We start from the raw sequence: 14,672 nt of genomic DNA, 5'->3' as shown, positions 1-14,672 counted from the left end.
ATAGGAGAGCACTGTGTTGTCAGTTATTTCTTTGTGATGGTACTTCACATTGTGCTTTTGGTTCAAAAGCCACAACACTGTGAACATGAGTGAAACAAATTCCAGCACATGAGAAAACCCCTTTCGGTCACACGTTCACAAACCTCATTCAGTTTCCTATACAGCCGCAAGATCCACCAGTGGGTTTAAATGCCTCCCCAGACAAATGCTCTGTCTGTACCCATGGAACCCTAGAGTGGCAGGAGATGCCCTCACTGACAGCCTCCAAGAGGCTGTGTATTCGACTTCTCGTGGGTGTTCCATCCCTGCCCAATCACCCAGACTGGAAGACACCCAGCAATGGGAGCTCCTTTCCTTCATTCAGAAAGCCGGTGAACATCTGTCTTCGTGACCCCACCCAGGCATTTAGGGACAATCAGGTAAGGTTCTGTGTGCTCAAGAAAGGCTGGGTTATGTTTGGGGCCTGAAAACAAAGGGTTCTCACTTTATGTTCCCTGCACACTGTGGGGCTGACACTGTCCTCCCAGGCAGTCTGCCAGGCTTCCCGGGGGGAGGGGGAGGGGCAGTGGGGCCAAGTGTGCACTGCCTCTAAGGTCCCCACCAGAAGTGGTCAGCACCCCTGCGCCCCCATTCACTAACCACAGCAACCACACCAAACATCCAAGGGTGCAAAAAATACTTGAACAGCACCAGATTTTTCCTTCAGGTTTAAAATCCTCAAGCCTTTCATCCTTCCCTCTAGGTTTCACCTTCTATCCCTTCGACTATTTGCTCCACTTCACAAAACCCTCTAGAGCTTCTACAATTTTCTGAAAGCATTCAGCATGAAACCTGTCACATCCTAGTGGAATGACACCTCGCTTATCAGATACCATTGAGGAATGACATGTCCTTCAGAGGCTATTCTACCAGAGAATATTACAACTCGAGGCACACAACTTATTTTTTGTGTCTCATAAAATATATTACCTATACTCCTACTTTTTGAAACAAAATAAACCATAAACAATTTAACCTCCTGACTTGCCTTTGAAAGTGCCTTCTAACTTACTAGGTGACATTTAAGGGAATCAGGAGTAAAATGTGTAGATGTGGACCCGTTTTCACAGTGATCTCACATCCTCAGCATCTGCCTCTCTTTCTACATTTGCAGTTCTCCCCTGGGTCACACTCCTAGAGACTCTGACTGACTTGGTCTCTGGTTGGGCCAGCAGAGAAAGGTTTACAAAGTCCCACAGATGGTTCTAATGTGCCACAGGATAAGAACCACTCCTCTGATGCTGAAGGAGGGCTCTCCATCACAGGTACACTTAACTATACCAGAGCAGCTGGAGAAACATCCAAATGGTCAAGCTGAGATCATTGTCTCAGATTCCAATGACGCCCCAAGATTCAGCACCTGCTGTTCTGACAGAGGCCCCCGGTATGGACCATGATTATCTGTGATTATCCACAATGCACTGTGATGCTCTTGGCCACCTCAGATATCTGCAGTTAACACAGCCTTCCCGAGGCTGTGAAAACCTCTCAGGTTCTCACGAGAGGTCCTGGAAGGTGCAGGTGGCACCTGTAATGACAGCCTGTCAGGCCTGAGCATGAAGGAGCTGAGTTACTGAGTGCAAACACTGGAGCTGAGAACCACCTCTTAGGGTCAATTTCAGGGCCATTCTCTTAGGCCTGCACATCTGCCTCCAGCCTTGTTCCCCTACAGACAGAGTGAGAGAGCGAGAGCAAGTGAGAGAGCGAGAGCAAGTGAGTGAGAATGGGGGGCAGGGGGCGCTGGGCAGCCCTCAGCATAGCCGGGAGCTCTGTGGGCTGGAGCAGGGCCCTGTAACCTGCTGGCCACACAGATGGCACAGTTCATGCAGCCACCAGGAGTAAGTGGGGAAAACAGCTGGAACGGATACTTTCCTGATCTCCCTTTCCTAAGGGCTGCTGTCTGCAGGATGATGTGTATAGGGCTATGCAAAGTGAAGATGTCGTATACACCCATGTGCACAAGCATCCTCCCCATTAGGCAGATGTTGTCAGGCCACCCTGAATCTGCTCATGAGTCTTTTCAACATCTCCCGTTTGTCTTGCCTCACTTTGCCATGGAAGGAGTCACCTTGGGGTTCAAGATGACCATCAGTGCACCTCCTTACATACACCCAGCAACCTCACAGATCACAGAGAGAGCCTCACTGTACTCAGGTCAATCTTGGAGCCATCAGAGTATGTCCAATTTGTAGAAAAAAAACCACTGATGACCAGGTAAGCAAAGGTCAAGGGCATAAACTAAAATATGTTCTTCTGAGGCTGGATTTGGTGCACTTAATGTCTTCATCTGAACACCTACGTCAAGTAAGGGGAATCAAAAAGTCCTCAAAGGCTACCCAGCACAGGGGCACCTGGGTGGCTCAGTCAGTTAAAGCGTCCAACTTCAACTCAGGTCACGATCCTACGGTTTATGAGTTAAGCCCCTCATAGGGCTCTTTGCTGTCTGCACAGAGCCTGCTTCGGATCCTCTGTACCCCCCCACCCCTTCCCCTCCCCAGCTCTCTCTCTCAAAAATAAATAAAGATTAAAAGAAAAAAAAAAGACTACCCAACACATATTTAAATCACCTTCCTTCTAGTACACTGAAGGTGACTTTCAAACACATGGCTACCAGCACACAGCACCAACTAGAACACAGAGATGCTGGTCAGTCATGGTAGCATCTCATGACGACATGAAGCAGGGGGAAGTCCCAAGCCTGGAGCCTACCAGATGCTCTAGAGAATGGTATTGCTGGGAAGAGGTCACCAAGGAAGCCCAAAGACAAAGTATGCTCCACCTGCCCCAGGGGAGATACAGGGGAAGAGACTTCCGTCCATTTCCACCTCCTCTCCTGCACTTCTGTAACATGAAGGAATTGGATGCTGTGACCTCCAAGGTCACCTCTGGCATTAAAGTTCTTTTGATTCTGTGACAAAGGTCGTCTGTGCATGTACCCAGGAACAGTACCACAGCATTGTGTGGATTAGATGAAATCTATCCCACAAGGAAGCATACCTACCATCGGGATCTTTAAAGGTCAACGTGATAAATTTGCTAGCAACCATGAACATGAAAATCACCCAAAAGCATGCGGCCAACAGAAGCCACTGGTGGTGCATGTTGTCAAATGTCAGCCATTCAGTAATTCTTCCTGGAAAACAAAAGTGAAATGCACCTGGCACTTATAAATAAATCAATTAAACAAAAGGTAATAAAAAGAACAGGTGATTTTAGTTAGTAGCATCAATACAAATATTTGAAAATCTTTTTCTATTGATAGAAGGGTATTTTGACTTAGTATTTAACTTAATTTTACTCTTAATAATATGAACTTATCGATTTGATAATTCAAAAAAATGTAAAACACTCTAATGGAAACGAGCCATTTCTGTTTGTTTTTGGAATACATGATAAGCTTTTGCAGATTTGCCTCTTGATTCCTTTCTGGCCCAAGCTAACATCAGAACATGTTCCTGGTGCCCAGTGACAGCCAAGGCCTGGAAGCAGGTGGGCAGAAGGAGGTGTGCCAAGGGCCAGACCTTTGCTGTGGTAATCTGCAGAGGGCAGAAGCCATAGTAAGGCACTTACAAGCAGGCCTTGTGTAAAATCCGGACATGCTGACAAGATAAACATAGCCACACCTACAGAATCTCTAAAACAGTAAAAATGAACACTGGAGCTTCTCTCTCTCTCCATTCACTTGCCTGCAAGAGTCTGCGCAGAACCTTGGGGGTGGGTGTTTTTCATGCTATCACTGTCTGAGGAGTGATGCAGGGCATGTCAATCCTTAGCAGGTCACAGAAGTCACACTCTGCTGCAGGGAACACATAAAGAACAGGGAAGTCACAGTCAATTCTTGGCAAGAGAGACAAAAAAAGGGTGTTTCATTTCACCTTTAACAGTGCTTCTTCAGGCCAAACCAAACCACTTAAAGAAACCATGGTGGGCTGGGTTGGTTTTCACTAGCTGACTGAGGCCATCAGGGAGAACAGGTCAACAAGGTGCTGATGACATACGATTTCAGAGAGCTTCTGAATGCCAGCTGGGACAGAGCTCAGTGAGGACCCAGGTAATCAACTCTCCTGCTTGTCTCAACACTTACCTCCCAGAATTTCACTGGAACCAGGCATCTGAAACCTGAATTCCCTCTACCAAGTGGTTATCCAGCCTATACTTGAATACATCCTGCAATGGGGAACTGACCATCTGCCATGCAGCCCATGTCTTTACAGGGTGGCTCAGGAGCTACCCTCTGTCAACCTCAAGTGCTCATCACACATTAGACCCAGTCAGTGTGTTTCCTGAGGTCATCAAATAGGGTTGCTGGATTAAATAAATAAAAATAGAGGACAATCAGTTATATCTGAATTTCAGATGAGGAATACAGCAGTCTCCCCTTATCCATGGGGGATACTTTCCAAGGCCCCCCAGTGGATGCCTGAAACCACAGATAGTACTGAACCCTTGATAGTCTATGGTTCCTCCTACACATACATACCTATAGGAAGCTTTAATTTATAAATTAGGCACAGTAAGAGATTAACAACAATACCTAATAATAAAGTGGAAGAATTATAACAATACAGTAGAACAAAAGTATGTGAATGTGGACTCTCTCTCAAAGTATCTTACTGTGCTGTATTCACCCTTCTTGTGATGATGTGAGATGATAAAATGCCTAGGAGAGGAGAAGTGAGGTGAATGATGTAGGCACAGTGACATAACGGTAGGCAACTAACTGACCTTCTGAACATTTGTCAGAAGGAGGATCATCTGCTTTCAGAGTGCAGTTGACCGTGGGTAGCTGAAACCACGGAAGGTGAAACTGCAGATAAGGGGGCACTACTGTGAATAATGTTTTAGTAGAAATATGTCCCAAATATTATATGGGATATTCTTATACTTCGAGAAGCTATTTGTTGCCTCTCTGAGTTTTGAATTTCACTGGCAGTCCTGTGTTTTATTTGGCTACACTACCCAACATGGGGCATGCCAACCCCTCTCTAATCACCTAAAGCCAGCTGGCCTGCCTTGGTTGAATCTTCCTTTCTCCTTTAGTCCTTCTCTTCTGAGGCAGCATGGCACAAAGCAGAGAGCCCTAGGTGGCTCCACCACTCATCAGCTCTGTGACTCAGCAAGTCACTTAACCTCCCTGAGCCTTGACTTCCCACCTCTGAGACAGGGTCCTCCTCCTTCCAGAGTGGTCATGAGGATTAAGTGGCCCATAACAGTCCCTCTATAAACATAAATTGACCCTCTGTGACTTTCCAATTCGATCTGCAAACAGCCTTCTTGGTGGCCAGAAATGAAAGCAACAACATGGCCTGTCTCAAGGAGACAGGAAAAGAAAGGTGAGACTCTCATCCCAGAGGACTCGAGCTCCTAATCCTTCTCTTCCGGGAACAAGTGAGGCACAGACTGTGCCCAGCAGCATAGGGCACTGCAGTCCTGAGTCCACTGATCTTGTCCCTCCAAGACAGTGATGCTCGGAGGGGTCCATCCCCATGGGTCACAGTGGGAGCACTCCAGAATGGCAGAGAGGCAGAGGAGCCAGTGTGGGCTGGGGAGGGAGTAAAAAGAAAGGAGACAAGTACCAGAGAGGAGGTAAGCAACCAGAACAGAGAGGCATTTGCTCCCTTACACCAGTTTTCATGAAGTCTTGGAGGCTGAGGAATAGGTCCCAGGGCTGAGTGGCCTGGGGCTTGCAACCCATGTTTTACTAAGAGAAGTGCTATGGACAAGTGGATACAGAGGAGAGGAACCACCGGGGCCGCCTCCCTCATACACACGCTTGCTCTGCAGAGCAGGGGAACCTCCTGGCACTGCCCACTCGTGGTGTCCTACTCTGATCAGAGCTATACTTTTGGCCCCTGAGCACCCTCCCCAGACATCAAGCCAGCACTTGGGAGGTTTTTATGGCTTAAGAATTCAGTCTTTCTAATGGGAACTAACCTTCTGAAGGGATCTAATTTGAGTCGGCCCACTGAGCTCACCTCTATATAAAAGTAGGGAGATAATGAATAAACAGACTTACATGAAAATGAAGGGTCATATCACCTGCTCTCCAGGAAGCCAAGTGGCTCAGATTTCTACATCTGGGCTACCTGAATAGTGAGACCTGCATTATCCTGACGCCGTGCCTACCTTCCTAAGTCCTGGATTTTAATTTCAAGCCAGGAGTGCTTTACTCTTTCACCCAGGCCTGGGGTTGGTGGGGGTAGGGGATAGGTCTATTCTCTTCTTCCAGAGTCTACCCAAGTTTCTTATCTGTCAGGATAAAACCACCACTGTATTCCTGCCAGTGTGTTGTGAGACCCCTCTGAGACAGAGCATGCCAACAGACCTCCTCTACAACTTACATCGGCCAATGTCTTCTTCCAGATGGCAATTTTATTTCAAACCCGCTCAACTCCAAAAGTGACTTCAACTAGACTCCTACTGAATGAGACTGCCCTCTCCTACCCAAAGCCTGGCTGCTGCATCAGGTCAGGAGAAGAGTAGTTTTAAGGCCCCCACCTCCTTCTCATCCCCATCAGGATGAAATGGCAGGGATAGCCCAAGACACTTGGGGACTCTGATTGGGGGCTGCAGATATGGAGAGTTTAAACCATAAACCATAACCTCTGCATAAGTGGTGCATAAACCATAGCCTCTGCATAAGAGTGCATAAACCATAGCCTCTGCCAAAAAATGTACTCTTGAGGTGTATAAAACCACAGGCCCTCACCGATGTCTTGAGTAGAGCTGCCCAGACCAGGCTGAAGACTGCCAATGACCCTCTGTCCTGCTGCAGGCCTCCCTGGAGGCCACAGAGCCTGAGGGTAGTCACTGTGAAAGGGAGCGCTCTCTACTGGCCACTGGGATTCTATAAATGTGAAATAAGCAGGGCCTGCTCCCCTCCCAGTGCACAGCAGAGGAGAAGGCAGCTCTCCCTCACCCCCCACCCTGTTGGAACCCCCCAAAAGCCTCTCTCCATCATCCTGCCTTGTTTCATTTCCCTCACTGCACCCACTATAGCCTGAATGTTTCAGTCATTCACTATATGCTCCCATAGTGGAATGTAAGCGCCCCTAAGTACACCAAGGACTAGAATAGTGCCGGGCGCTCAAGGAGTCAACCACCATTATTTGCTGAATGACTACATCCACCTAGAAACTTACCAGGAAAACTCTGGAGAGCTGAAAGGTACTTTTGAAGGCACCTTGCCCAACCCTTTATCTGAGAGTTTCCAAGCTCTTTAAAGGATTGAGGCCCCCAATTTCAACCTCAAAATATTTCTCCAATATCCACGTGAGAGTAGTTATATATTTAATATCTATTACCTGAGTCTAGAAAACAATTAAAAGCTACTAGGACTTCAATATTACTTGCAAATAAAATCACATTTTATAAATCACAGCATTACATGCATTTGAACAGACATACAACTTAAACATACTGACCAGGAGGGGTTAATAAATGTCCCTGAAGTCCAAAAATTTTTTTTATTTTTAAATAAAACTCTGTGCTGAAGGGCAAGCCAATAACATAGATTCAAAATGTCAATTTATATGTAAACAGAAAGGGCAAGTTGCAAAGCTGAATGTGTGACCCTATCTGTAAAAAAATTACATATATGAAGGTATGTGATTATATACACATATAAACATATATATACATGTATACAATACAATCTTGAGAGGATGAGAGCAGTTATTTTTTGCTTTGTACATCTATACATTAAAGAAAAACTTTTGCAGCAAGCATGTATCCATTTTATAATAAAAGCTGACAAAATACAAATAATGCCACTCACATACATGCACCCTGGTGTTTTTATTTATTTTTTCTACCTGACTTCTACTAACCGCAGTTTCCTTACCACTTGGAAATGGATGGTAAACACTTTTCCAGCCAGGAGAAAATGTGGTTAAGTGACAAATTCAACATGTGTCTGAATATTTAGTAAATATATCTGTCTTCACTAGTTTTTGTTTAGCTTTTAAAAATAATTTAATATTTAAAACATAAAGTACAAAGAATAAAATAACAAAAACAGATTCTGGGCTCTAACAGTTTTGCTGTACTTACTTGAGTGTTTGTAAAGGAAAGAAAGTGTTACAAATAAGGCTGGAGGCCCCCTATGCCCCTGCCTGGCTCTAATCACGCTGTACCCCAGACCTACCCCTCCAGACCTACTCCTCCATCGGGGTGTTACGCTTTGTAAGACTCAACTCCTCTGACAGAAGCAGCAGCAGGGGTTAGGGAGGGTGGTCTTCCCTGCACAGAGAAAGGCAGGGCCTCCTGCAGAAGATGGGAAGGCTTGTTCACCCAGGGCCTGCAAGGAAACACTACATTATATGCGGATGCTTTCTAGGGAGGCTCCTGCTGCGGGGAGAAAGCCTGAGGTGGAGAGATGCACTATTTTTAAGCACTTACCTTTTTCATCATCTACAGTGAGGCAGTTCACAAATCACACATAGACTTAAGAGAAAAAGCTGTCATGGCAAAAATTTAGATAAACCAGGACTTGTTCTCCAAGTCATGTGCTACGTGCACCAACCAGAACCAGTAAGACTAAAGCCTGGTCCCTCTCAAAATACCCTTCCCCTCAGGGCTGGTATCTCTACAGTTTACAACATATAACACACAAACAGGAGTAGATGTATATCTGCATATAGTTTTAAGGACACAATAACCTAAAAAATACTTATTTGCCAAATTCATCATGAAAACGTATATTCATCCATCCAAAAAAATAAATGCCAGGGATACAACAATGAGTCCCAAACCAAACACATATACACAGTTTATGTCCTTATGGAGCCTATAGTCTAACGGAGACACCCACATGCATCAAAGAGTCTATCCCCTAAGTGGTATGAGATAGAAAGACATGATGCTGTGAGAGGAAAATACAACGGGACAGAACCTAGGCAGAGATGAGAGATAGCAGTTTCGTAAGGCGGTAAAGGCACAGGTTCCAGACCAGGTGACCAGCAAGGAATAGCGGCCCGGGGGTACACAGGAGTAAGCCAGGGGCCCCTGAGTAACCAAAGGAAGCCCCTGTGGCTGGAGTTTCCAGAGCACGGTTAGAGACGAGCAAAAGCAGATATGGTCACACAACACTGTATCTTAAAACAGCAGTTATGGAATTTAGTTTCACCTTGCGAGCAATGCAAAGCCACTGAAGAGAGCTCTCCATGAGAAGAAAGGTAGTAGTGTCATGATCTGATTTAAATTTTGAAGCTGTTTCTCAGGCACAGAGTCAAAAATGTAAAGCACCATCTACCTGGCCATTCCGCAGGCTCAACATCATTTCCGTAAGTGGAGCAGGAGTGTTCTAACCCAGCTAAGCGGTTCACATCACCACCTAGACCTACCGTCCTAGACCACCACCACCACCACCACCATCATCATTGTCATCGTTGTTAAGGTCTCTAAAAACTAGCTTACCATCATCATAGTTGAGGTCTCTAAAAACTAGCACACAACTAGTAAGATCCACAGTATCTGATGGGTTGGATTTTCAGAAATCCTACAGACTAGGGGTTCCAGTTAGCCATAGCATGCTTCTGCTTTGAGACTACATGCATTCTCAATCTAGGTATCTACCTAATGGTGTTTGGCTTTATGTTTAGGGCAGTGTTCCAGCCCTGGCTGTACTTTAGTATCACCTGGGGAGCTTTTAAATAATATAGCAATGTCTTGGGCCCCAAGAACACTGGAGCCCAAACAACACAAATCTCTGGAGATGGATCCAGGACTTGTTTTGTAAGCTCCACACAGGATTCTAATAAGCAGCCAGGGCTGAGAACTGCTGGTCCAAGCCCCCAGCCCTCCTCAACTTCTAATGCCCACATGAATCCCTGGGGATCTTATTAAAATGCAGATTCTAGGCATTCTGACATAATAGCCATTCTCCCACCACTTCTTTCCATTATAAGAATGAAAACCAGTAGCAAGAGATTATCTGTCAACTAGCATCTATTGATGTACATGTACCCTGAAAAAACAGCTTAACAAGGTTTAATTAGAATCATAGACCTCTATCACTGTTCCCATTTGTTCTTTTCCAGCCCTCCTGCCTAGAGGTAACTAGCCTCTGTAGAATTTGGATTTGGTCTGACCTTGGAAAAATTACAGTAATTCACCCCATTTGTTTAAACAAAGAAGAAAGGGATTCCAAATTCCCTTAGGCCCAACTCCTCCAAGCCCACGCCACTACCTGCACTGCTTCCCCTGAATATACAAATTCTCCATGGGGTTTACCTCCTGTCCAACAATGACACCCTCAAGACTCACTATTTCTGTGTGCAGAGACTGGGGCTTAAAATGAACAGTCTTTCCTCCATGGCTCTGCCAAGGGCCACGGCTCTCCCTGCAGCCCGGTGACAAATGGCCTTTAAAAAGCCTGACATTTTCTGTAATTAACTCTCCTTTGTTCAAGGAGCCAAGACAACTCCCAAGTTGCCTCTTGCAGCTAATGGTGGCAAACCTGAGCGTGCCCCAGGCCCCCTGTGGTCATAGTGTGCTGCCCCGAAAGGGCCCCTGGGCCCCCAGGAGTCAGCATACCCATCTTCAGAGCTTTCTTATTTCCAGTCATTAAATGAGAGTTTCACTTCAAGATATCAGGTTCTGAGACCTAGCCAGAGGGCTGGACTCAGAAAACCCCACAAGTCAGAACTAGTGGATAAGGTGGTTTCCCCTCTTATGTGGAAAGCAGGGTGAGCTAAGCAAGAACACAGCTGAACCTACCAGAAATCCAGTCTTTTTCTTTTTTTTCCCCTCTCTCTAAACTAAAAGTGCACATTGTACATGTTTGTAATGACTAACAATGGGTTTGGTTCTATTGCCATCTTCTGGTGCAAATTCTCTCTCCCCTGCATTTGCAAAAAGATGCTTGTAAATCCATTTGGTCAGCTGCCAATAATATTCCTGCCAGTGGCTTTTCCCTGTGTTTGAGCTGCCATCCAAAAACACAAAACCTTTCTGGGTTTGTGCTGAAGATCTTGATTCCCACCTGCCTTGTTCTACTTTTTCTATGCATGCTTGCTTATTGAAGGTTCTGAAAAAGTCCTGTGGTAAATAAGCCCATTTAACTCTGTTTACAATAGCTTTTTTCCCAAATCTCATCTATTCATTCAGCAATATTGACAAAGTGCCCACTTTGAGCCAGGAGCTGTTCTAGGCCTCGGGAATATGACAACATATACTCCCTGCTCTCATGGTGCTTCTACAGAGGCAGATAGGCCATAAACAAATAGAGCTATTAATATATATAATCACATCAAGTGCTAAGTGCCACGATTGAGAGAAGGGTAAGGGGAATGTTGAGAAGAGATGGAATAGAGTGAGGGAAATCATGTAGCACCTGAGCCAACAGCTTGGTCGGTGTCCCAGTGGCCCCAAAGCAGCAAGGAGACAGTGTCCCTCATGCTGAGTGAGCTAAAGGGCTAGGAAGTGGCCCAGATAAAGCATCCTGTCGAGGGTCCTTTACTGAGCTGGCAACTCCTGAGTCCCCACCCCCACCACATACATACCCCAGGGAAAGGATCACGAGTCCGGTGTTCAGTTTTTAAAACAGTAATTCAAAACATAACCAGGCACTAAGGCAAACTTCAACAAAAAAGCCTGGTAATGCACAAGGAACTGGTAGCCTTTGGGGGATTGATAGGAAGAAGGGAGATTAGGTAGCTGAGGGCTGGAGCAACTGGGGACATTCAACAATCAACTATTCCGTATCTTTGTATTTGGACCTAAAATGTCATTACCTAATCAATAAAATCACTAAAAATGACAAGGTAGTAAGATAAAATATTGTGTATGAATTTATAATATATATATAAAGTGCCATGACAGTCGCTGTGACTTCTAAATTCATAGGGCTTCTCTCAATCTAAGTTCAGAAATTTCCTTTGTCTACTGGGCCATTAATCATTACTAAAATTTACAGTCTCAGAACGACTGATCAGCCTTAGTTACCAGGATGAAAACATACCCCTTACTCTGTCCAGCTGAAGAATGTGTCTGAGACAGATTCTCATGAATAACAATAACAAACAGCAAACGCCTGCCTGGGGCTATCTACACTTCAGGCACTGCTCTCAGCCAGTACCAAACTCACTTAATCCCAGGCTGAAGAGGTTGCTTCTATTATTATATTTCAGGAAACATTTCTAAGTAGAAGTGTACATACTCCTACTTAAGGCTTTTAAATTTCCCAAAATTTCCATACAAGCAAGAAAAGAGGCAGTAAGAATACTAAATGACAGGAATCTCAAATAACTAGTGAGATCACATTCTCCTTCACGCACCTTCTGAAGCCTGGGGTCCACATTTCCTTGAAGTATTTGCTCTGCCTGAGGTTCTTGGTTCCTCCTGTCACCGTATAGGATAATTAAAAAAAAAAACAAACAATAAGCACCATTAAAAATGATAAGATCTTATGTAACACAACTTGGTTTATATTTTGGAAACAGTCAACCACTTTGATTATTCAAGTACAGTTTGCACAACAGGTTTCTTACAGAGGTGGGTTGTATATGGAATTTTTGACAAATGAATAAATATTCTAAATGTACCAAAAGAAGTACCTGTTTAAAAAACTCATGTAAATTCATACAAAAAATGAAATAAGTTCTGTTGCAAAAAATAATTAAATCCTGTTATATCTATTTTATGTTTGACATAAAGAATGTCATAAAGAATTCTTTGGGTAAAGAATTCCTGTAGAGGATGATGGGATGATGAAATCTTCCAATGCAAGATGTTCTTTGGGTTTTGTATTTCTTTAGGCTTTAACATCCTGGCAATTTCTAGCCAAATGACACATCATGAATGAGTAACTGGAAACAAGCCAAATGCGTGGAATTAGAGATTACAGATTTAATAGAGTTGGCTGACAAAATAAACATACAACTCATTTAACACATAATACAACCCCAACTGCCTGGGATGCATGTAGCACAGTCTAGCTGTGTTTCCTTTTACTCTTAAGAGTTCAATGTTAAAATTAAAAGCAATTTCACGTTATGCAGATGGAAAGATGAAGCTTTACGTACTCACATCCAGATTCTTCCAGACCTATATCAGAAGAAAAAAGACTCTTCATTCCTGCAATCTCAAAGGTCCTGAATTCACCTCTCCCCCATTTCTATTTCTAGCTTTCTCCCACCCTTTTATTGTACAACCTCAAGCATTTGAAAAATGATCTGAATATAACTGCAAATTGCCTAGGATATTTCCTGATTCTTTTCTTTCTTTGTTCAGTTTTGCAAGCACTCTGGTTTTCACTTTGGGTAAGGAAAGAATTTTCCTCTCAGGTATTTCTTTGAGATTCTATTCTTTCAGGGTCAAGAGCAAAGATGGAAATTCCAATTTTGAGCCAAGATGGGCTCAAAATGGGAGGGGGGGGTTAGTTTCTCTTTGGGTCTTTTCTTTTTAACCCAGTCACTGAAAATTTCAGAGTGAATAAGTAGGTACTGGAGATCAGCAAGCCCGAGCTAAATTGAGCTAATTTTAAGAATGTCTGAGACATTTCTCACTCTGGCAGTTAAAACTGACCAATACCCAACTCTTTATGGCCCAAAGCCCCAGCCTCTGGGTGCTTCAGACAAAAAAACTCTTTATGACAGTCCTCCCGCTTAGCTAACCAGACAGAACCTGGCTGTACTGCCTTCTATTCATTCACTGACCGGCCCTTTCCTGCCTTTAGAGACTTGGAAAACAAAAACGACAGCTTTTGGAAAACCTGGTTCATCTCCCTAGCCAGAAGTGCAGAAATTTATACCTCAACCTCCAACTTCTGACCAGTCCTTCATTATCAAAATCAGGGCTGAGAGCATTCTGGAGCCTATTTGGCAGGAAAGATGCGTTTCCAACCATCCTTTCCCCTCTCACCCACCAAAACCGTGCTTAATCGTGCACTTAGGAAAGGGTGCACATGTTCCTTCTTCCCTGCTCTCTCTCACTCTCTTTGCATGCTCCTTGCACTCAAGTGAAACATTTTCTTTCTCTTTCCACCCAATCACAAATGCAAATTCTCAGCCAAAAATGAAAGAAGTAAATTATAGATCACCAAATATCAATCATTCCACCGGTCACACCATCCCGCAACAAGGACGCCGCCTTATTGCATAATTACCGTGATGAAGGTTCCTCTCATTAATCCCACCAACTAGAGAGGTCTTCAAGTCACCAAAACACACTGGGATGGTGCTCACAAAGAAAGACCGGTTCACCCCGTTTTCCTGTCCACCCGGGACGGGGTGGAGGTCGGGGCCCCGGGGTCTACGACACCCACACCCCGCCGGTCCCCGAGCTCACCCTCCGCGGAGCCGAAGCTCGCCGGGGTCCTCGGGCCCTTCCGCAGAGCTGGCGGCGAAGCTCTGCCCGGGCCTCGCGGGCCTGGGGCCGAAGCGCGCGGGGGTCCCAGCGTCCCGGGAGCGCGGGAGGCCCACCCCGCCCGGACGCCTCGGCGCCGCCACCGGCGGCCTCCGTGCCGCGGCCCGCCCGGCCCGGGATGAGGCGGCGCGCCGGAAGGAGGAAGCCAGGAGCCCTAGGCCCTCTCCTGGGGGCGAGTTCGCCGCCGCCCCACGCGGCGCCCGCCCGCGCGCGCCGCCTAGCCTGCTGTGCGCGCCCCCGCCTCCCTCAGAGGACGGACGCCCCGA

At 45.4% G+C, this 14,672-nt stretch overlaps 1 protein-coding gene across 1 annotated transcript in view; it reads right to left on the bottom strand.

Annotated features, from left to right (window-relative positions):
* The window catches only part of CHST10 (carbohydrate sulfotransferase 10), a 30,187-nt gene extending 15,549 nt beyond the window's left edge, over nt 1-14,638 (bottom strand). The window contains exons 1-4 of the mRNA XM_049651367.1: nt 14,329-14,638; nt 12,318-12,381; nt 3,722-3,835; nt 3,041-3,168 (exon numbers count right to left, since the gene is read on the bottom strand). Of these exons, the coding sequence (XP_049507324.1) occupies nt 3,041-3,168; nt 3,722-3,768 (175 nt within the window). The 5' untranslated portion in view covers nt 3,769-3,835; nt 12,318-12,381; nt 14,329-14,638. The remainder of the gene's footprint in view (nt 1-3,040; nt 3,169-3,721; nt 3,836-12,317; nt 12,382-14,328) is intronic.
* Nucleotides 14,639-14,672: the final 34 nt, after the last annotated feature.

The sequence above is a fragment of the Panthera uncia genome (assembly GCF_023721935.1).
Source record: "Panthera uncia isolate 11264 chromosome A3 unlocalized genomic scaffold, Puncia_PCG_1.0 HiC_scaffold_11, whole genome shotgun sequence".
Taxonomy (NCBI): domain Eukaryota; kingdom Metazoa; phylum Chordata; class Mammalia; order Carnivora; family Felidae; genus Panthera; species Panthera uncia.
Note: the sequence above shows the minus strand (reverse complement) of the source record. Positions and strands in the feature narration are given on the sequence as shown.